General features: G+C 45.3%; 1 protein-coding gene across 1 annotated transcript; it reads right to left on the bottom strand.

Moving 5' to 3' along the window:
* Positions 1 to 292: 292 nt before the first annotated feature.
* On the bottom strand, positions 293 to 21,337 carry RMDN1 (regulator of microtubule dynamics 1). Its single transcript, XM_066578447.1, has 10 exons — positions 21,153 to 21,337; positions 15,632 to 15,737; positions 13,293 to 13,380; positions 10,880 to 11,039; positions 9,239 to 9,328; positions 7,611 to 7,666; positions 5,885 to 5,972; positions 3,213 to 3,243; positions 1,479 to 1,612; positions 293 to 992 (listed from the first exon to the last, which is right to left on the bottom strand). Exons 1-10 carry the CDS (start codon positions 21,252 to 21,254, stop codon positions 942 to 944), a joined length of 906 nt encoding a protein of 301 aa, XP_066434544.1. The 5' UTR covers positions 21,255 to 21,337; the 3' UTR covers positions 293 to 941.
* Between the last annotated feature and the right edge of the window lie 1,695 nt (positions 21,338 to 23,032).

The raw sequence follows: 23,032 nt of genomic DNA, 5'->3' as shown, positions 1-23,032 counted from the left end.
CAGCCCCAAACATGAAGAAGACCATAGTGATATTAGAGGGAAGGCTGTGCAGTACATCAGCATATCTGCGGCGCTGGAAGCAGTCTAGAAGCCGCACATCCTTGGGGGTGCGTTGCTGGAAGTTACGTCTGCTTCCCTCCCGCAGGTGTCTGGTGGCCGATATCCACCAGTTGAATAACCCTGCTGTAAGGGATCACAATTGAAAAGTTGCGCTACAAGACGTCTCGAGCTTCAGCCTATTGTGTGGTTTTAGATGGTGGACTAGAGTTCTGATCAGACAGAAGACACAATATAGACCAGATATTCCGTGTTTATTGCTCTTTCACCTCGTTGTGGCTCATTTTATGATTATCATATCATTACTTTGGTACTTAAGGTCGAGTCCTGAGTAGTTACATATCTGGCATGCAAAAGAAGGCAACAAAGTGGCACAGATTCCTCAAAACTGCGGCGTTCTTTATTCCTCTAGGTACCAGTATTGCAGTCAACTGGAAATCCTATTTGGTGGTAAAGAACTGAAATTGTACATAGGAATACCAACTGGCTGTCCCTACTTCATTGTGTATGGGTTACTCTGAAAGGGGAGTTTAGAATTAGGCAAAAAAATCAGCTCCCCCCCAGAAACAGCACCACTCTTGCCCATAGGCTGGATCTGGTATTGCATCCCATGTTTCTACAAGCGAATAGAGCAGAGCAGCCATACCAGACACGGCCCATGGCCAAGAGTGGAGCGGTTTTTGGGAGAAGAAAACCTTTTTTTCCAATCTTGGACAAATCTTCCCCTCGATGCTCCATGAGATGCTGTAGAGGCCCTTGCAGGTGTTGATTCCTATTGGGTTTGTTGAGGTATTGTGATGACAGCTCAGGTTTTATTATATATATGATTTATAACATTAGAAAAATACAAATGAGTCAATTCTGTGACATCACAGGCATCAGAATCAGACTTTCACACCCAATGACTTCAGCAGTTCAGTAGCCTCCTTATACACCTATGGGGGGGGAAAAATTAAGAAACGTCTTAAAAGTTGTCTGAGATTAGAAAAAAGGTCTACTTTTCACAGAAACAGCACCACTCTTCTCCTTACCCATGTCTGGTATTGCAGCTCATCCCCAATTCAAGTGAATGTAGCTTATGCACAACACTAGATACAGCCTAGGGACAAGAGTGGAGCCGTTTGTGAAAAAGCTCTAGCCCCTTTACACTAGGCCTACATGGTGGCCAAATATCACCGTATAGTCCTGTAACCATGCATTTTCATTGAGCTCAATGGGATCAGGGTGTGACTCGCAAGTGAAAATTCAGAGGTGGCCAGCTTGTGTGTTGCACTGTGACCTTGACGAGAATGACGTTGCAGGGCTACACAGTGATCTTAGGGCTAAGATATCCTGACTGACTGACTGACATGTACGACATGATTATGGTTAGGATTGGGGGCTGTAATGTTTCCCACACTATCGGAGAATCTCCCCATTACCTCCTTTTCCTCCTCCGTTCGCACAGGATAGTCTTTCGCTTTGTGCAGCCACAGTAAGGCCGACTCGTTGTTCTTCAGCTTTAGGAAACTTTTCCCCAAGTAAAGCAAGTTTTTGCTGTAGAAGTTTGGATCAACTAAAAAAAAAAATGTACATAAATCTATGGACAGATTATATAATATACATACGCACTTTGTCAGAAGAAATCCCTCCCCTAGAAGGAGTTATCGGAAGCAAATGAAACGGTGTCATTGTAACATTGATAGAAGTGATTGCAATATCAATCTCGTCATTCGCAACACCACTGCAAACGGAGGAGACGGTGGGTGGGTGTCAAAAGCCATACATGTAATGGGCGCTGTGAGAACAAAGGTCCTTTAGCCAAGCGCCTGGAAATGGTCCAACAGACACAGGGGCCTGTAACGATGGTGCCACCTGTCTCTGGAGGGCGGACAATAAAGAGTCGTAGGTGCTCCTGCTTGTCAAACAATCAGACAACCTTCTTCACTGGTGGTCTATCGAGAGCGTCCTGAGCCCAGTTGCCTTGTGTATGTCTGGTCAGAACGGCCCGGTGGCGGCAATTCATCGATACGACCATCCAGCCTCTCATATCCCAATAATGCGCCCCTCTCAGACTCTGATAACGGGGTGAAATCTCTTCCCTGCATCATAGAGGCGTCTAGGGGCCAACAAGCTCTACACAAGTGGAAGAAGAGGTCACTGCACACAAGGAGCATTTCTATATGACAAGGGTGGAAGCACTTTTAGGGTCTCAGATGACAAGACCGTTCATCTAATCACCACAACTGTAATCATTTGTATAATTGCCCGAGATGGAACTGCATGCCGGGATTTGCAGCAAAACAACTTCTTCTAGGGGCGGGATTGCTTATTGACAAAGTGTTTAATGGTATTAGAGAAGAAACAGCAAGATGTCCAGCCCATACATTGCATTGTGTAGATCCGTGCGCTCTAGATATCTTAAGGCTCATTTAGACACAACGATAATCGCTCAAAAGTCATCCTTTGAGCGATAATGTTTGTGTCCAAATGCGCTGCCATCGTGCACTGTTCATTCATCGCTCACTTCTAGCCAGTTAGAAATTAGCAATGGGTGCCGCACGCCGATTTTCTCAGCAGGCGGCACGGATAGTATTCTTTCAACTGGTATCCCACTGGGCCATCCCAGCGGGATACCAGGTGAAAGTTCAGAGAACAAAGGAGCTGTATACAGAATACAGTGCTCCAGCTGTCTTCTGCATACCCAGCTCAGAGTGTTTAGCTGTATACCAGCTGAGTGCTCTAAGAACACAAGAGCTGTATACAGAAGACAGAGCTCCCGCTGTCTTCTTTATACAGCAGGAGCCTTCCTTTACACTCGAATAAGCTCTTAAGTAGGTAATTAGCTACTTAAGAGCTTATGCAAACTGAACGTTCAAAACTGTCACTCAAACTGCCGTTTGAGTGAATTTTGAGCGATCATCTTGCAGTGTAAATGCACATAACGATTATCGCTCAAAAGATTGCTTTTGAGTGAATTTTGAGTGTTAATCATTGTGTCTAAATGGGCCTTCAGCTCGTGTAAGAACAGGTTGATTGTCTGAAGCGGCTGGGGAAGGGTTAAGAACTATCCTGCCCTTTTGGTGTGTTGTGTCATTATTTCTTTACAAGACATTTTCATGTAAACCATATTGCTACAAAGTACATCTTTCCATCAGCGCTGCGATGTCATTTACCTTCTTCCGCCATCTCAAAATGTTTTAAACCCTGAAAAAGAATAAAATCTATTACCACCCAGCTCAGTGCATTGTTGCCATACAGCCATTACTGGCCTACATGCTGATCACATGATGTGCGACCGACCAGCAAGTACTCTTATACATGCATAAATAAGGTGATCAGCCAACCACTGAGCTTTTGTTTGCTTGTTCGTCTGCTGATCTTTGTCATATTCACATAGCCTGATCAAGCGAAAGAAAGTTTGGGCGAATACTCTTGCCTTGAGGCGCCTTCACACTGGTGTGGAAATCTTGCGAGATTTGTGTGTTGCGAGATGCACAATTATGAAACCCATTTTTTTGAATGGGTTCATTCACTTAAGCGATGTTTTCCTGCATTGGAACTGCGATGCGATGCGATGCTATGCAGGAAACACATCGCAACATGTCCTGTCTGCGAGATCGCCCATTGTTCCCAATGGGGCCAGGGGAGTACTCTGCGATCCTCAGCCGCGACAGCCGACTCGAGGGATTCCCTTCAGGCCCACAATGATGCCAGGCTGTTTTCACATGAAAATGCCTTGCATCTGTGGGGAAGTCACATGGTGGGTAGCGCAATATCAGGCCGTGAATCACAGCCTCATATAGCCCACACCAATGTGAAGGAGCCCTTACTACCAGGTTGTGTAAAAGGCCTTAAATCTTATTTCCTGCTCACACCTTGTTATTGCCTCCTTCCAGGGATATGGTTTAAAATGCTAAAATTAGCCCCCCAGGACGAAACCCATCTTGACCATTAATAAAAAAATTCTGAAACGGAGTGTACTATCCTAGCTACCAAATTGTTGCATCTTCAAGTCCACTTGAGGGAATTAAAAAAAAGTGTCAAAAAAGTTAAATACAGATTAATTTAAAGAAGAATAATCCAGTTTAAAAAAAAATTCCACATAAAAACCCCTTTTAAACGCATAAATTGCCATAAGAAAAAAAAACCAAACAAAAAAACACACACACAAGGTATTAGCGACCCAAACAATGAAAATACACTAAGCGTCAAAAATACGGGTGGGCAATAGTCGAAACGTTGCCTGTATCTTTTTAGGAACATGGAGCAATAAAAAAGTCTATTTCTTCATTGAACACACCATTGATACAGAACATTATATACAATATATGTACCCCAGAGTGGTGCTCTTAAAAAAAAAAAAAAAAAAAAAAAGAAGAAGTGCAACTCAGCCCTATATGGCCATGTCAACAAGTTGTGGCTCTAGCAATAAGATAATGAAAATCGCTTGGTCGTTAAGGTAAAAACTAACTCGTTACTAAGTGGATAATAAAGGGTTCATGCCAGTTTTATTGCGTAAAAGACTTGCAGATTATGGCATGGAGATGGATGGGCCTTAATAGAGGCGGGGCCTCTGCAAAGCGTCATACTATAATTTACACCATGATCAGGTGCAAATTATAGCGCTACAAAAACGCATGTATGTGAAGCTCAGGGTTTCCAATTGGGTTCCTTCAGGCTACAAGTCATCGCTCATGTGAAAGAACCTACTGGAAACCATGGGCTTCACATACATGCGTTTTGCAGCGATGTCACATCGTTACAAAGTCGTGCGATTTTGTAGCCTGTGTAAAAGAGGCCTTATGGCGCACCAAATTTATTATTAGACCTGCAGCTGTTCATTCATTTCACGTATTAAACTCCAATGAAGTGTGAATTGTGGCTGGGCTATGAAGTGCCGTCTCAGGGCAAATGCACATGGCCGGGTCGGATTCAGACTGCGAAATCGCGCAGCGGAATCAGATCCTGTGCCCCGGCGGGGACCCCCGCGTACCTGTCAGCTTGTCTTACTTCTGCTCTGCGGATGTGCGGAAAATTGCAGTTGTTTTGCGCTCGTGGGCATGGAAAATTGTTCCTATGGCCAGCATTTGCTGTGGGATCTGGAGGCGAACACTTGCTCTGGATCCCACAGTGCAAATACGGCTGTGGGCATTGGGCCTTAATAAACTCCGGTTTTGTTTTTCGTTATATTTTCATGTAAATAGCAGTTTTAGTGGTTGTCCTACAAAGACAGAGCTGGACAACATACACACTTAGACATATTTAGCTTGTGGTTACATCTAGCTGAGGATATAGCAATCACCAATGTGTGTTTTTAGAAGGCGGACACTAAGGTGCTTTATCAGCACCAGTTTTCAGCATTGCAGAATAAGCCCGGCACAGGTATCCTGCGGCAGGTGGAACAGATGCTCCTGTGTCTCACAAGCCATTTAAACCCTTAGATGCCACGGTCAGTGGTGACCACGACACCTAAGCGGTTTGCCGAGGGAGGTTTTTTTTTCCGTCACCCCACTACCACTTTCTCCTGCAATGCAAATGCAGGATTGCGATGGATTACCAGAGAATTACCTTACCATTGTTATTTATCCCGCCTGCAAGTTTAAAATGCAAAAATTAAAAAAAACAAAAACAATGGCGAAGTTGCTGATTCCTCCCACCAAAAAAGTTTCAGTTACATGTACCCTAAAATAGTGGAATTAAAAAAAATACAATTTTTAAGCCCCAATATGTTTAAGATGATGGAGAAATTTAAAAGAAAAAAAAATTAGAACATGGAGTTAAAATGAAAAAAAACTATTTAAAATAGCTTGGTCATAAAGGCCAAAAGTAAGTCTGTTAATGTTACCTCATCAAATGTCGAGGAAGGCGGAGTTGCAAATAAGGCTGAAGCTATTTTTTTCTGATACCATGGCAAGTCGGCAAAAGTGTAGCACCTGAAAGATACAAGTCACTTAATACAGCAGATAAGGCCGAGGATACAATTCAACTGGCTGCACGTTGCGACACCACGCCCGGATACAGCGGCCAATGGCTGCCCGACTTATCTGGTACATGAAGCAACTGTTGGTCATGCAGATGGGCATTAGCCACATGTGGGTGGACGAACGAACAGTGTGCCCTCAGCCTAAGACCTAGAGACAGCGATGTGACGTCTCACCAACGATCACTGCAGCCCCCACATCCCCAATCACGGTCATTACATGATCAAAAAACGAAAGTGAAGTCTCCGTAATCTTGTTATCTCTCCCGTACATCAGCCTATGCTTCATGTTATCACAATTATATGGCTGTAAACCTGGCCCAAGTTTTCTTCTTGATCATATAAAAGACTCATCTGTTAGAGTTTATGGGTCAATAAAAAACAGCAACGGAAGATCTCAGTTAGCTTTATACCTCCTATTCTGTGACACTCGCCTACCTAGAACCTGTAGAGGAGGCCTTCATATATCACAAGGGGGTTAAAGCAATCCTCCGGGGGGGGGGGGGGGGGGTGTTATATCACCTGCAGCTCTTCTCTGCCACCCTTCGGAACCCAGTTTTTTGCCATCCAAGATGGCTGCAACAAGTACCTAATGCGGCCTGTGCACTGTCCTCAGATTGGCCAGTTTTGATCACATGAGCAGGTTTCTTGCATTCATCGTCTAACACTCCCAATGACCTCTGCGGATTAAGCAGTTTGACGATTGTGTCGGCCATCCTGGGTGGCCATAAACAGGACCTGAAACCAGCGCAACAGCAGAGAAGAACAACTGCAGGCAATATACACCCTCCCCTTCTGGTTTTGGGACAAAGTTATGTCCCGGGACCAGAGGGTCACTTTAAAAATGTACATGGATATCCCCATTGATCAGCAGTCATCCTAGTGCATTTACTCAGGATTCATTGCAGCAATATTAACTAAAAGCAAAGACGACCTTTATTTACACAAGATACATTGGGGTTGCCCGATGTGAACCGAGTAACAGATCCTAAACAGATAAGAATAAAAGGAAACCTTCTCGCTATAGAGTCAAGGCCCTTTTACACGCAAAGATAATCTTTTAAATGACTGAAAGATTTAGCGATCCATTTGCATCAAGTGCTAATGGCCATTAACACTTTATTATGTTCATTTGCATGTAAAAGGACCCCTAGGACTTGTTTACATTGCTCAGCATGTGTTTCAACAGACTCTCAGCTGTGTAAACAGCTACTGCACATTCTGTTGTTCTCTCCCAACTAGTGTAAACATGCCATGGGGAGAACAGCGTGCGGTCTATTAAAAGGTAAATGTGTTTGCTTTATCTCTCAGTAGCTGAATGATGGTTTTTAAGTTCAAGTTAAAATCATAGTTCAAACAAAAAGTGCCCGATGCCCGCGTTTACATGTAACGATTATGGCTCATTTTTGTCCGTTTGAATAAATTTTGAGCGATAACCGTTGCGTGTAAAGGGGCCTTTATGTATAGAGCAAGCGCACCACAACAGTGGAGGCCTTTACACCAGTCGGTCCCATCTACATGGTCAGATACAAGGACTATAGGCAATGCAAAATTAAAACTATACGCCCATCAACTTTATTTTCCTACTTACCAAACGCCGATAAGATGAATAGTGGTGGCGTCTTTTGGATTCAGTTCTATGGCTCTCTGTAACAAAAGTTGGGAGTCAATGTTTTGTATTACAGTATATAATGATATTATGTACTACTGTGTTTCCCTGAAAATGGGACACTGCCTTTATATTAATTTTTGCCCCAAAAGAGGTTTTATTTTTTGGGGGGGGGGGGGTTCTTAATACTCACCTAACAGGTGGCATTCGGGTCCCTCGTGCTGGTCTCCGGCGCTGCTGCAGGCTTCCGTGTAGTCCTGAACGCCGGCAGAGCATTTCTCCCTGGTAGCGGGGCTTGAATACCCCGCTTCCAGCAAGTGATTACGCCGATTGGCTGAGGCCGCGCTCGATGAATCTATCAGAGCTGGCGCTCGATTAACCAATCACATCTATTTATTAAATGACATTATTGAATGGCTGTGACTGGTTAATCGAGCACCGTCTCCAATTGGCTGAGGCTGCACTCGATGAACCATTCAGAGCAATTGCTTGCTGAAGGCAGAGTATTTAAGCCCTGCTACCAGGAAGAAATGCTCTGCTGGCGTTCAGGACTACACAGAAGCCTGCAGCAACGCCGGAAACCAGAGCGTGGGACCCGGACGCCGCCTGCTAGGCGAGTATCGTTTTTTTTCCACCCATGTAGTGCAGTTTGGGCTTATTTTGAGGGGAGGGCTTATATTTCAAGCTCCTCCTTGAAAATCAGGGTAGGGCTTATTATCGGGGTACATCTTATTTTCGGGAAAACGCAGTATTATATCCCTGGTAAAACTCAAACTATGATCACAGCCAACAAAATAAATTCAATTAGCCCCCAGTTGTTCCTTTATGGTTTCCTTCCCTGAGGTAAATAGAAAAGACCATTAAATAACCCCCTCCCTCTATACACATAATGTGAATATGAGGTACACTGTCCTAAGCAAGTAATTGGACACCTGAGAAATAATGAAAAGTAGTATTTATTTCCATAACACTTAGTGGGGCTCCTTTAGCCCTGATGACATTGGATACTCTCCTTAGCATACTTTCTACTAACACCTGATAAACTTCAGCTGATATTTCCCTCCATTCATCCTGCAAACATCTGGCAAGTTCTTTCAAAGAAGATGAACGCTGTTCATATATCCTGACCTGATGTTCCAGTTCATCCCAAGGGTATTTGGTAGTAGGGTTCAGGTCGGGACTCACTGAGCAATGATCACTCCTGTGTAAAAGCACAGCAGCTCATATGTAAATACTACTTTGATTCTTTCTGTGGTGTCCAATTACTTTCATAGGATTGTGTAACTAGGGCCAGTTATATACCAGGCCAACATCGTGTAACCGGCAGTTATAGGCTGGGATCAGTTGTGGCAGAGGCACTGTGGATTCCATGACTATTTACGGAGTAGTAAAAGTTGATGGGGTTTTTAAAACTCCGTTCTCATGTACCTGAAAGTTTACACACAAATCTACAGCATGTCCATTCTTGTTGCAGAGACATCAGGCATTTCCACCACATGCTCGGTCTGTACCTAGTCATACTGTCAGTTTTACAGATCTGTACCAAGTACAGGTCTCCTAGTAGAACTCGGCTCTAACTTGTGTCACAATTCTTTCATGGTGCACTATACCTGGAAGTGGTCTCTTATGATGTAGGCATTTCCAATTTTCACTTTCATACCTTCATAATCTCCCACATCACTGAGGCATATGGCGTACCACTGGAACAGAAAGAGGTTACATAAAAAACAGGAAAAACCTAAAATCTCATATCCATTCTTCCATTTACTAATTTGAAAATGGTCTGGCTTGCACACCCTCTTTTCATGGAGTAATAAGAGTACTGTGAACTGAATCGGGTTGGGATGCCAGCACTTGGGACTCACACCATCACTACAGCTGCAGCGTATGCATTTCTTAGCATGCATTGCAAACATTTCAGGCCCTGCTAGGTGTTGTTTTTCCTCTTAAGGCCATGTTCACACATAGTGCAAGTTTCTGCTGGAAGCAGGCCAGCAAATCCTGGCAATAGGTGGGATGGGCTGCAAAAATCTGGAAGAAATCTACAATTTACATGGAATAACTAGAGATGAGCAAGTATACTCGCTAAGGCACACTACTCAAGTGAGTAGTGCCTTAGCCGAGTATCCTCCCGCTCATCTCTAAAGATTCGGCTGCCGGCGCGGGTGACAGGTGAGCAGGGGGGAGCGGGGGGGGGGGGGGGGGGAGAGGGAGAGACAGATCTCCCCTCCGTTCCTCCCCACTCTCCCCCGCCGCTCCCCACCCCCCGCCGGCCCCCGAAACTTTAGAGACGAGCGGGAGGATACTCAGCTAAGGCACTACTCGCTCGAGTAGTTAGCCTTAGCGAGTATACTCGCTCATCTCTAGGAATAACCACTTTATTAGAGCCCCTGGCCCTTTAAGGATTGGAGCTTGCCTGTATGGAAATTAGATATGCGACCCCGGCATGCAGCATAACATCTAGTGACAAGTTTTCCGTCGATCCGTTTCAGTGTAAATCCACATTAGATGGGAAAATCCAGCGATCTGAGTGACTCCCAACGAGGACGGGTCATCGGTGCTAGACTAGCTGGGGTCAGGATTTCACTGCCAAACCTTCTGGGGTTTTCTTGTGTAATGGTGTGAACATGGAAAACATCATGGGAAAGGCGATCCTCTGGGCATCAAAAGGGGTCAAAGGAGGATGTCCAGATTTCTTCTGCACCGTGCTGATGGGGGCGGTCAGAATTTGGCGCAAGCAGCGTGAATTGATGAGCCTTTCCTGTTAGGTGCCAACAGGTTGGGCTGGTGGAGATGGAGTAATGGTGTGGGGAAGATGTCTCGGCATATCCTGGGTCCTCAGATACCTGTGGATGGACGCCTTGATGAATTACTGTGGCCAAAGGAAGTGATGCTAGATGGGTGTCTTTAATAAAGAGGCCATTCAGTGTATAGCAAATACTGCAGATTTCAAATCCACCCTGTTTAATCAAATCATGGAAATTGATTCTACAGCATGTGAATAGTGGGGTTGTTCACAATTTTCTGTGAAATCTGCTCAAAAATTCAGCAACAAATACAACACAGTAGAAAGTGGTTTAGGTGAAAAAAAACAAGAAAGGATCTGATCTCCGGGGAAGATACAACACACAGACACGGTCACTTCTCCAGAGGGAGCGCCGGTCTTTGTAGTGGTGCATCGACACAAGGGATCTTGAAGGGGGTCCCCATAACCGTCCCCCCTATGTGTTATGTGCGGGTCGGACACAGACCTTGTGAGCGGCCCAGCAGGACTCATTCATTTCCAGGGCTTTTTTGGCGAAATCTCGCGCTTCGTACACCAATCGCTTCTTGTCATCGGAAGTGGTTTTGCTGAGTTGAGCCAGATCTCTAGAAGCCCGGGACAGTCTCCAGAGAATTTCAGCATCATTACTGAAAGGAGAGACAGCGACATTAGAGTGGGATTGTATCTAGTAGAGCTACGCAGATCATCAGGGAGCATCTCATGGAAAGGAAAGGAAGGCGATTAAACATTTTGAGCAATTAGATCCATTAAGATACGTTCACATTCAGGTTTTAATGGGCTTTTATTTCTGTTTGATTGCAGTTTTCAGTGCAGATTTGTGGTTCCAAAAGTGAAATAAAAAAAACAAAGTTCTACCCCAACAAGAAAATACCTAAGAAATCACCAAAACAAACAACAAATACAACAAAACAAAAGACCCACAACACCTACGGTGGGGATCTCGGTTTCCTGCTCCATTGGGGGCAATGGCCTGGCCGAACGGTTCGGTGTTATAGGCCGGGCTCACAGGACCGTACATGTTGCTGTGGAGCTGGTGGCGAGTCGGCCTGTCACCAAGTATGGCAGCAATATTGTACTGCGCAGTGTACCTTATGCATGCTCTCATGCGCGGTCTTTCTGTGTTTTTTTTGTTTACATTTCCCGCACAGTCTCTTCACAACAGCGCATATATATGCAACCCATATGCGATGTAATTCTGTATGGGCAGCGCGGATTATGCACCCAATTGGCTCTCCTGCGCATAACACGCGGCAGGATAGAACATGCTGCATTCTTTTTTGTGCCTGCGTATTACGCAATGCAAACACACAAATTTGAGCGAAACAGCGTACGGCAATGTATTTGATTGCCTGCAAATTACCGCATAATCACAAGTGCGTACATCGCGTAATATGTGGTAAAGGTACGCTTGTGTGAGCCCAGCCTTACGATGGAACCACACAGTGCTGAACGGACCGCACTGACTATAATGGGGTCTGTTCGGTTTGTGTTCAACATTTTACTGGGAGAAGAAAAAACACTGATTGATGCGGTATTTCGTCCAGGGTCTGCGACAGAACCTCCGAAGTACATAAGACTTTATCGCTTTTTACTACATTTTTTCTTGTAGACGGGGTGACCAAAAAAAAAGCACAATTGTGGTACGTTTTTTATGGTATATGACGTTCCCCGTTGGGGTAAATAATGCGTTACTTTGATAGATTGGATTTTTTATGGACGCAGCGATACCAAATGTGTTTTTTTTTTTGTTTTTTGTTTTGTTTTTTTTAAGTATAGCAAAGGGTTGTGGTCATTTACTACTTTTTTTTTTATAATTAATATAATTTTTTAAAAACTAATCTTTATTTTTTTTTTTCAAGTCCCCATAAGGCACATGAATGCTCCTGCAGTATAATGGAATACAATAGTATTTCATTATACCACAATCTGGCAGGCAGTTTGTAGAACCACGCCACAGGCATGGCTTGATAGGTAATCTGCAATGGCAGCCATGTGGTCTTTCAGAAGACCCCCGACTGCCATGGCAACCAAATGACACCTTGTTACATTTAAATGCCGCTGTCAGAATTGATGGCAGCATTGAAAGAGTCAACAGCTGTGATCAGGGGCTGTGCTAATTGTAGCTGTGTGTCGGCTGTAAGAATCCCCGCCTTCTTTTGCAACCCCACCTCCTTGTCGTGCCCTATCAGTCAATAGGGCTCGCACAAGCCCTCCTTCCCCCAGCACTATGACAACCGGAACGCAAGCTTATGTTCCATACCTGCGTGCAGGGAGGAACCCACTCCCAGAAGTTCAGGAAAATACGACCGCCAGGTAGGAGCACATGGCGTCGCTTACTCCTAGGCGGCTTGAAAAAGGTGTTAGGATTACACCAAAACGCGTTGCCCACTACTGTCTAGGTTTGTATTTATTGTGTTTATACATGGATAATTAAGCCTAGGCACTTTAATTAAATAAAGATTTGGGAATTCTATGTTGCTGGATCTCCTTCTCAAAAATCCATGGAACTATCCGTGTGATTGACTGCCTACCAGGACTAAGGGACGCTCTCATCTAAGACACCCTGTGCAGTAAGTGACCCGCCTATATCTTACCTGTCTATGGCTTGCCCCCTGGAGCGCTGGGGTTATTATATGACATTTGCTTTAATATATAGATGCTTGTCCCTGTAAATTATACAAAAATGTGTTGGTCTGGGATGGCTATGCCCCCTCCCAACAAGCCATGCCCTATTTTGGGGAAAGTGGCGGATAGGGGCACAGACAGCCAAAAGTCACAATATTTGTGTGCAAGTAAGGCTTGCTAAAAGAAAACACAACTTTTTACGCCAAAAACTGGCATAAAAACCTTCATGAATTTCCCCCATGGCGGCCACTTACCTGTCCTTGTACTGGCTCAGAAACTCGTATAACTTCTCAGTTTCTCCGCTTCCATACACATAATCAGCTTGTTCCTTCACGTCTTCAACTTCAATAAAAAGGAAACAGTTTGATGAATCGCGCCATTACTACTTTCACAAATCACCACGAGCCGGCGCAGATCTAACACTTTACACGGCCCCCCATGGCTCCTGGTATTGTGCTGAGGTATACGAGTTACTAGCAGGCGTACAGCTCACCCGCACATGACCGCCATTCAGAGCAGCGAGCATCAATCTCCACAGGCCAACACTGCTTTACCGACAGCCAGTAGCAAGCACAGTTGTTGAAGGGTGAGGACATCAGGACTTGCAGGATTGTTCCCATGTACTTACAAGCAAGTTATGTTGCCATGTCCGTACAAACTGCCCTGCCTGCATGAGCTGCACACAGCGGATGGAATAGTGTGGTAGTAGAATAGTCGATGGCATCCATCACCAACCTCTCACATCACCGCCCATATATGAAAAGTCATCAGAGGAGCTCCCTGGGCCAGAAAGGAAATACTCAGGTCTTCAGTAATATGGCCGCCCTGCCCGCATCTCTGGGATCCTGAATGGTGTGCAAAAGGGTGGGGGGATGGAGAATCTTTATTAAGGCCTCATGTCCACGGGCGAGTCGGATTTTGCATGTGGGAGCCTGCAGTGGAATCAGACCCTGCCCGCGGCCGGGGACCCTGCGTACCTGTCCGGGCCTACTGTTTCCTGTGCTGTGGATGAGTGCGGAAGCACCAGCCGGCGCACATGCGCAGTACAGTTTGTTGTTTCTTAAACACCTGCTCACCTGTAGAATCTGCGGCCCGTCTGCAATTGCCGCAGATCAGACAACTTCCATTGACGTCAATGGAAGCCGTCGGCACGGAGTCTGCCCTAAAATGCAGCGTGCTGCAATTTGTTTCCCCCATGCGGAATCTGGGAAACAAATCTGCATGTTGTAATTGAGGTGCGGACACCCATGTCTCCCTATGGGCGGCTGAATTGTGGGTGCCCCACGTGGATTCAGCAAATCAAATCTGTTCCGTGGACATGAGGCCTTAAGCCTTCATACGTGTGGGTGTATATGGTGCGTGTGCGGCTACAGCTGTACACGGACATCACTGCTACACAGCCACTCACCCGGCTCCTGGAAACAAGCGGAAGCACTGATGACCTCACTAGCGGTCCACCCCAAATACAGCCAACTGGCATGCTTTACAGCAGTTGGCACTTGTTAACATACGGCATATGTGCCTGTGTACCACCACCTATATACGCAGATGAGGCTCTGTATACACCTCCAGTACTTGGGGGTGTGGGTACTTATTCACTAGAAACTACATTAGCCTATGGACACTCTGGAATATATATTACACACATACATACACACGCACACAATGTTGTGTTATCAAAATAACACTGCCCTCATGTATGTATTATGTAACTACACGCTATGCCTCACACTCCTTCATCGCCATAGCATCTACAGGGTCGGCCATGGAAAAATAGCCCAGCACCACACTGTTATGAAAGCTGTCTAAAAGGAAATTTGTCTTTGTTGCCCCTAGCAACCAATCATAGCACAGCTTTCATTTCTTATGCTGCTGAGGTAAAATGAAAGCTGCATTGTGATTGGTTGCTATATATTATACGGCTGAGGTAAAGTGAAAGCTGCGCTGTGATTGGCTGCTATATATTATACGGCTGAGGTAAAATGAAAGCTGCGCTGTGATTGGCTGCTATATATTATACGGCTGAGGTAAAATGAAAGCTGCGCTGTCATTGGTTACTATGTCTTTTACTGCTGAGGTAAAATGAAAGCTGCGCTGTCATTGGTTACTATGTCTTATACTGCTGAGGTAAAATGAAAGCTGCGCTGTCATTGGTTACTATGTCTTATACTGCTGAGGTAAAATGAAAGCTGCGCTGTGATTGGTTGCCAATTCGTATACTGCTGAGGTAAAATGAAAGCCACGCTGTGATTGGTTACTAATGGCAACACAGATTTTCTTCTAGACATCTTTCATAAGAGTGCGGTGCTAAGTTTCCATGGCTGACCCTGTATAATAAACTTCACTGGAATGTTATTCACTAGGAAATATTTCAATTAGATGCGCCAAGAATAAAGCAAAAGCCTGCAGAGGCTTCTGACAGCTTCCAGGCCAGTGGGGGCAACATACAAAGGGACTCCATGTTGGTTTGTCCTGAGGATTTTGTATATTTGAAATAGCCGACGCCTTTATATTATAACTATTATACCTAATGCCATGTAATATAGACCGCAGTCGCCATCCTCCTAGTGGTCATATATGCATATAGGCTTACCCTTACTGCTGGCGTATACCACGGCGTGTCTATAGGATCCAATGGCAAGCAGAGACAAGGAGGACAACACCAGACCCTTCTCCAAGAAGGCACCTGTCCCTGGAACCTAGGAACAAACGTACAGGACATTAGAGAAAGCGTAGAGGTCACACAGGGCACAGTCTGCTTCCCACTCCATTTTAGAATTAATGGATCCACTGTCTGACGTCTAAAGACATTCTGATTGAAAGCTGTACAGCTTCTGATGTCGGAAGACGTCCGGCAGGGTATTCCTACTGTATATTACTGGCTCTGTTGTAGGGGCCTCTACGGCATGTCACATACTGCAGTACTGGTTCTAGCCAGCAGGTGGCGGCATTGTAAAATGGCAGAAAGAGAAAGCCCCCTAGGCAACCCTGAATCCAAAATTGGATTGCAAAGGGTTAACCTTCTGTCAGGCGCAACCGATCTGTCAGGCACAGCGTGAACATTTTAGTTTCGCCTTCCAACAATAGGCAGCGACTGCTCAAAATGGCGAGTCATTGGCGACTGCTCAAAATGTCGTGGATTAGTTACAGATTGCTTGAATTAACAATTTAGGTTTTAATTACCTTTATTAAAACATGTGCCTGTTAGACACATTGCACCTGAACTGGCGGGCTTTGGCGCCTAACGGAAGGTTGAGGATGTATTCACATAGGGTGGACTTTCTGCAGCTAATCCTCACAAAACCCGTGGTAAGATCTGCACCATTTAGTGCAAATTTTGGTGCAAATCCACAGAAAAAAATGTCACCCCTGCAATTTTACTTCAATAGAAGGGGTTAAATACGCACCAAAATGTGCAGATTTTAATATGGATTTCCAACATTTTTATTTTCTGAACACTGGAAATCGCCGCTTACAACAAACCTGAAGGTTCTGCCACGGTTTCTGCAGCTGCGCAAAACTGCAAAACTGCAAAAAAAAAACAAAAAAAAACACATCTGGACCTCATCAGGCTAAATATCCTTTAAATCCACAGAAGGATGTCGCACACATGTGGGATTTGTCCTTGTGTTGCGCAAAAAGTACAGTAATATGCCCAGACACAAGTGCAGATCAACCTCATCAGCCTCCTTAGTGCGCAAATATATGAGCATTTTTAGGAAGTATATAAAAACTTTTTAGGGTATGTTATAAGTGAAGATATCCCGGATTTACATATTACCAAAGAAATGTAGGAAAATTATTAAATAATCAGAGGGTCACAGAAAAAGAAAGATCCGCAAGGAAATCCCACATTCTGATTTACCAGATTTCACTGTATTTACCGGTACCGGAGTGAGTGCGGAAACGCCAAGTGACCGATAAACATGACATCACGGGCCAAAGAAGAGGCCCCAGCGACCGCCTGAGCACCTCGGACTCTACAAACTGCTGATCGGCTGGGGTCTATCACCGAGGGAATCACTAAAATATAACTTTTATTAGGTAAAGATAAAAATAAAAATGTATAAAAGGCGTGGACTCTTATTCCAGTTAGCCATTTATACACGTGGAGCTGTACACAACCATAATATATATCTCGACCCATGCACCAACAATATAGATGGGGTCATTGTGGTTGTGGAGTTAGAACCTAGCGCATCATCTGGTATATACTTATATGGACTTACTACTGTTAGAATATCTACTTGTCCAGTAGGAGTGTAACTGGAATAAGAGTCCACGCCTTTTATACATTTTTATTTTTATCTTTACCTAATAAAAGTTATATTTTAGTGATTCCCTCGGTGATAGGCTTGTTGACACACAGGGTTTTCCTTTCTGTCACGGTGACAAATAATGATCGGCTGGGGTGTCAGAAGTCAGACCTTCGCAGATATGATACAGATAAAGCGCTGAGTCCAGGGATGTAAGGGTTATACTTACCTTCCCCGCTGAAAGATTTTGTGATCTATTTGCATAAAGTGTTAATGGCCATTAACACTTTATCTTTATTTGCATGTAAAAGGGCCTCCAGTAGCTGTTTGCACAACCCAGCATGTGATTAATCACACGCCCAGCTGTGCACACAGCTGCATTGTTCTCGTTGTGGCTGCAGGCAGGTTACAATGTTATCTGTCGACTTACCCGGAGAGAACAGCATGTGGTCTATTGAGAGAGACTTTATCTTTCAGTGTCTGAATGATGAATTTTAAGCCATTAACACTTTATCATCTTCATTTGCATGTAAAAGGACCTCTAGAAGTAGTTTGCAGAGTTCAGCCTGTGTTTAAACACACTCTCAGCTGTGTAAACAGCTGCCGCACGTTCCATTGTTCTCTCCTGGCTAGTGTAAACATGCTGTGGGGAGAACAGCGTGCGGTCTATTGAAAGATAAATGGGTTTGCTTTATCTCTCAGTATCTGAATGATGGATTTTATGTTCACCTTAAAATCATTGTTCAAATGAAAAGTGCCCGATGCCTGCGTTTACATATAACGATTATTGCTAATTTTCAGTCGTTTGAATGAATTTTGAGCAATAATTGTTACATGTAAATGGGCCTTTACATTCTCGCACTCAACGGGTCACCTACTCTTAGCCCATAGGCTAGGTCATAGAGCTAATAGTAGGCGACAGATTCTCTTTAAGCCCCAGAAAACCGCTTTAAACTTGCTGAGTCTGTGAGTTGCTCGACCATCCTCGAGTGCGGTATGTCATAGGCCAGACCCAGAAGTACCTGACCTTCTTACATGTTTAAATCTGCTCGGTCACACAACCAAAATCGCCCACTGTACTAGTTACCCCATCACAGGAATATAAGAAGTGCTACAGAGGGCACCATACTGCTCATCAGCGCATGAGACCCAATCAGTGCCCTCTATACTGCCCCATATAAGGGAGAGGGCAAATCAGCATGGTCTGCAGATTTCCCTTGCAAACTCAGCACATCACAATGGGGGAAAGTGGTGGAGGATGAAGACCTGTAGAACTACAAGTCCAAGAAAGCAATATTTACACCATCCAATTATTAAATCAGTATGGGCCTTGTAGTTCTCCTATGGCCGAGTCACACAGGCATTTTTTTTGCATCTGTATGCTGTCCGTGTTTTTCAGGGCTGAAAAATGTTACTGCATGCGCTTTATTGCGAATGGATGTTATTACGTACATGTACCAACCCGTCGTTCACGTGCAAAAAACAAACCCAAGAAGGCTCAACTGATGCCACTTTTTTTTCACAGTCCCCTTGCAATCACAACCACACAGACACGTTAGGCGGGGTTCACACGGGCGGAATTATCGTGGACATTCCGCACAGAAATTCCGCCTGCAATCTTAAACCGCGACTAAGCAGCAAAGTGGACCGAATTTACAAAAATCTCATCTACACGCTGCAGACAGTCCTCTGCGGCCAAGCTGCACTGAAACTGACAGGCCACGCAGAATTCAAAGCCGTGGCATGTTAATTGTATCGCCGTTTCCGCTGTGGGCTCTTTCTCCTCTCTTTGGGGAGAGAGTCGCACAGCGCAGCACAGGCGGACAAGCTGCTTCGAACCCGCGCTGCTCTTCAAGCTGCTTTTCCACTGTGGAAATCTCACGGACTCGCCGTGCAGTCCCGCTCCGGATATTCCACAAGATTTCCATCCCATAGAAACGCGGCCTAACATCTGCGGTCACTGATTATTTTACGCTCCCCTAGACTTCCATGGGCAAACTTGTACTAAGTATACAAGCCAGCATAGGAAATAGGGCATGCTGCAATTTTTTAAAGCGAACAATTAGTCCACCCTTTAACGCCTGTGTATAGCACTATTTACTTTAACAGGATCAAGAGCCTCCATGCCCCCCGTATCACATCTTGTATCCAAGCTACAGGCAGTACAACAGGGTACTAGAGCCTCCATGCCCGCCCATATCACATCTTGTATCCAAGTTAGAGGTGGGACATCAGGGTAATAGAGCCTCCATGCTGCCTGTATCACATCTTGTATCCAAGCTAGAGGAGATACAACAGGGTACTAGAGCCTCCATGCCTGCCTGTATCACATCTTGTATCCAAGCTAGAGGCGGTACAACAGGGTACTAGAGCCTCCATGCCCGCCGTATCACATCTTGTATCCAACCTAGAGCCAGTACAACAGGATACTAGAGCCTCCATGCCCGCCTGTATCACATCTTGTATCCAACCTAGAGCCAGTACAACAGGATACTAGAGCCTCCATGCCCCCTGTATCACATCTTGTATTCAAGCTAGAGGCAGTACAACAGGGTACTAGAGCCTCCATGCCCCCCATATCACATCTTGTATTCAAGCTAGAGGCAGTACAACAGGGTACTAGAGCCTCCATGCCCGCCTGTATCACATCTTGTATCCAACCTAGAGCCAGTACAACAGGATACTAGAGCCTCCATGCCTGTCTGTATCACATCTTGTATCCAACCTAGAGCCAGTACAACAGGATACTAGAGCCTCCATGCCTGCCAGTGTCACATCTTGTATCTAAGCTAGAGGCGGTACAACAGGGTGCTAGAGCCTCCATGCCCACCAGTATCACATCTTGTATCCAAGCTAGAGGCGGTACAACAGGGTACTAGAGCCTCCATGCCTTTCCATATCACATCTTGTATCCAAGCTAGAGGCGGTACAACAGGGCACTAGAGCCTATATGCCTGCCCGTATCACATCTTGTATCCAAGCTAGAGGCGGTACAACAGGGTACTAGAGCCTCCATGCCTGCCTGTATCACGTTTTGTATCCAAGCTAGAGGCGGTACAACAGGGTACTAGAGCCTCCATGCCAGTCCATCTCATCTTGTATCTAAGCTAGAAGCAGTACAACAGGGTACTAGAGCCTTCATGCCCCCCGTATCACATCTTGTATCCAAGCTAGAGGCGATACAACAGGGTACTAGAGCCTCCATGCCCACTGTATCACATTTTGTATCTAAGCTAGAGGCGGTACAACAGGGTACTAGAGCCTCCATGCCTGCCCATATCACAACTTGTATCTAAGCTAGAGGCTGTACAACAGAGTGCTAGAGCCTTCATGCCCCCCGTATCACATCTTGTATCCAAGCTAGAGGTGATACAACAGGGTACTAGAGCCTCCATGCCCCCCGTATCACATCTTGTATCCAAGCTAGAGGCAGTACTACAAGGCACTGGAACCTCCATTCCTGCCCATATCACATCTTGTATCTAAGCCAGATGCGGTACAACAGAGTGCTAGAGCCTTCATGCTGCCTGTATCACATCTAGTATCCAAGCTGATTCTGTAATCACTTATATCAACATTACAATCACACAGAAAGTCCCATTTGATTCTTCTAGGCGAGGGATAGTTTTAGTTTTACAATGACTGCATGACATTACATGTCTCTCATTGAAGGACAACTGTCTGCAACTAGTGGCCGTCCTGCTACTGTGAAACTACATCTCCCAGAATTCCCTGTCACATGGCATTATCCAAGGCATGCTGGGATTTGTAGTTTTACGCCGATAGTTGGTACAGAGCGCAGACTCGGGTGTGTAGGCTATAAACACTCAGCGCCGCACACCTAGCCGAACGTCTTACATGAGCGCTAACACACCGGAAGGTGCCCGACAGCCCGGTGACACAGCCACGTCCTAGGCGCTGTACCCAGCCCAGGATTGCTGTCCGTGCCCCCGCTGCCATCCTGCTGCACGGTGCCCGGTGTACTCCTACGTACGATCCGTACTTAATTCCTTCGGGTAGATCCCAGTGACCTTCCAGGACCAGTGACGTCACAGTCACGTGAGAAGTGATGGCGGATGCAGGAAGGAGAACAATATAGTAAATTATAAGCATGTAAGAAGCCACCAAGGAGTTCTGTAATAGCAGTATAAAGCCGCAGGCTCGGTATATTTATATGGCTCATGGAAGCCCAAGGTGATTCCTATGAGCCTCAAGGCTGTCTAGCAGTAAGCCTGGCCTTGTTGCCCATAGCAACCAATCAGAGCTCAGCTTTAATGTCTTAAACTGCTTTGGAAAAGTGAAAGCTGCGCTGTGATAGGTTGCTAGGGGCAACAAGGCCAGACTTACTGCTAGAAAGCTTTGAGAAATGAGGCTTATAGGGGAGACTTATTAAGACCGGCCTTCCATATGTTGGTCTCACAAGAAACCTCCCTACAGCACCATAAACTAAACGGGGTCGGAGTGACACAAACGCATTTATGCACATGAAATCTGCGCACTTAATATGCAGAGAATAGAAGCCATACATATAATTTGCACGGACAAAAAGTACAATAAAAAACACACTTGTGTGAGCAAACACGTAACGCCCATTCTGCAAGATTGTAACGCAAATGTATGCGAAAATAGGCATACGCCCGTGTGACGTCGGCCTTACTGTGCTGTTCGGTGGGGTGGAGGAGCAGGGGGTGTATTTTTTATACTCACCTGCATCCTAGTTCCTGCCGGTGAAGTCCGTGCTGCGCACGAAAATCTGACTCTCACAGTCTTGTGAGCGCACGAGACTCTGAAAAGAGTCACATTTTCGCGTGCTGTTCGTACTTCACCGGTGGGAACTAGGATGCAGGTGAGTATAAAAAATACACCCCCTGCTCCGTACCTTGCTGAACAGCACGGTGACAGGGACCCTTTAATATTATCCTTGGTGGAGCACAATGTGCCCAATCTATGAAGAGACCGCTCCATGAAGACATTGAAATCAACGGGTTTTTTTCCACTGTGTACTGCGCATGCACATTTTGCACACGTAATACTCCGTGCGAATGCATTTGTGAGCGTAAGCCATAATGGAGGCTTCACACGGATATATTCGCGTGATACACAGTGAATAGCACTAATTGATGTCAATGGCTTTATCCTCATATCCCCTTTTTTACGCACCCGAGAAAAAATGTAACATGCTCTATTTTGTGCACATTTGCGCACCATAGGGCCCCGTAGAAGTCTATGTGGGGTGCACAAATGCGCATGCAATACACAGCTCAAAACTGCTAGGAAAAGAACACATCTCGACCTCATTGGGCTAAATAGCCTTTTAAATCAAATGCATATCTGATGTTCGTCTACTTTGGCGCAGTACTATTTGTACACTTGTTTTGCATTAACAAGAGCCGCGGTCACACGGGGCGGAAATCTTGCGGAATGTCTGCAGCGGGAAAGCATAGAAAATGTGGCAAAATTCCCGCAGCTTGAAGTCCTGCGGGTTTTGGCGGGGTCTTCAAGCGGCTTATTCCGCCGCGGCCAGCTCTTCCCCAAAGAGAGGAGAGATGGCTGCAACCGGAAACGGCAATAAAATTAACATGCCACGGCTTTGAATTCCACACGGCATGTTTTTGCAAATCTCGTCCACTTTGCTGCTTGGTCCTGGTAAAATATTGCAGGTGGAAAGTCCGCAGGGAAATTCTGTGGCAATTCCGCCCGTGTGAACCCAGCCTAAGAATGAGCCTATGTTGTAAGTT

The sequence above is a fragment of the Eleutherodactylus coqui genome, chromosome 9 (assembly GCF_035609145.1).
Source record: "Eleutherodactylus coqui strain aEleCoq1 chromosome 9, aEleCoq1.hap1, whole genome shotgun sequence".
Taxonomy (NCBI): Eukaryota; Metazoa; Chordata; class Amphibia; order Anura; family Eleutherodactylidae; genus Eleutherodactylus; species Eleutherodactylus coqui.
This window is presented reverse-complemented; position numbering and strand designations above follow the sequence as displayed.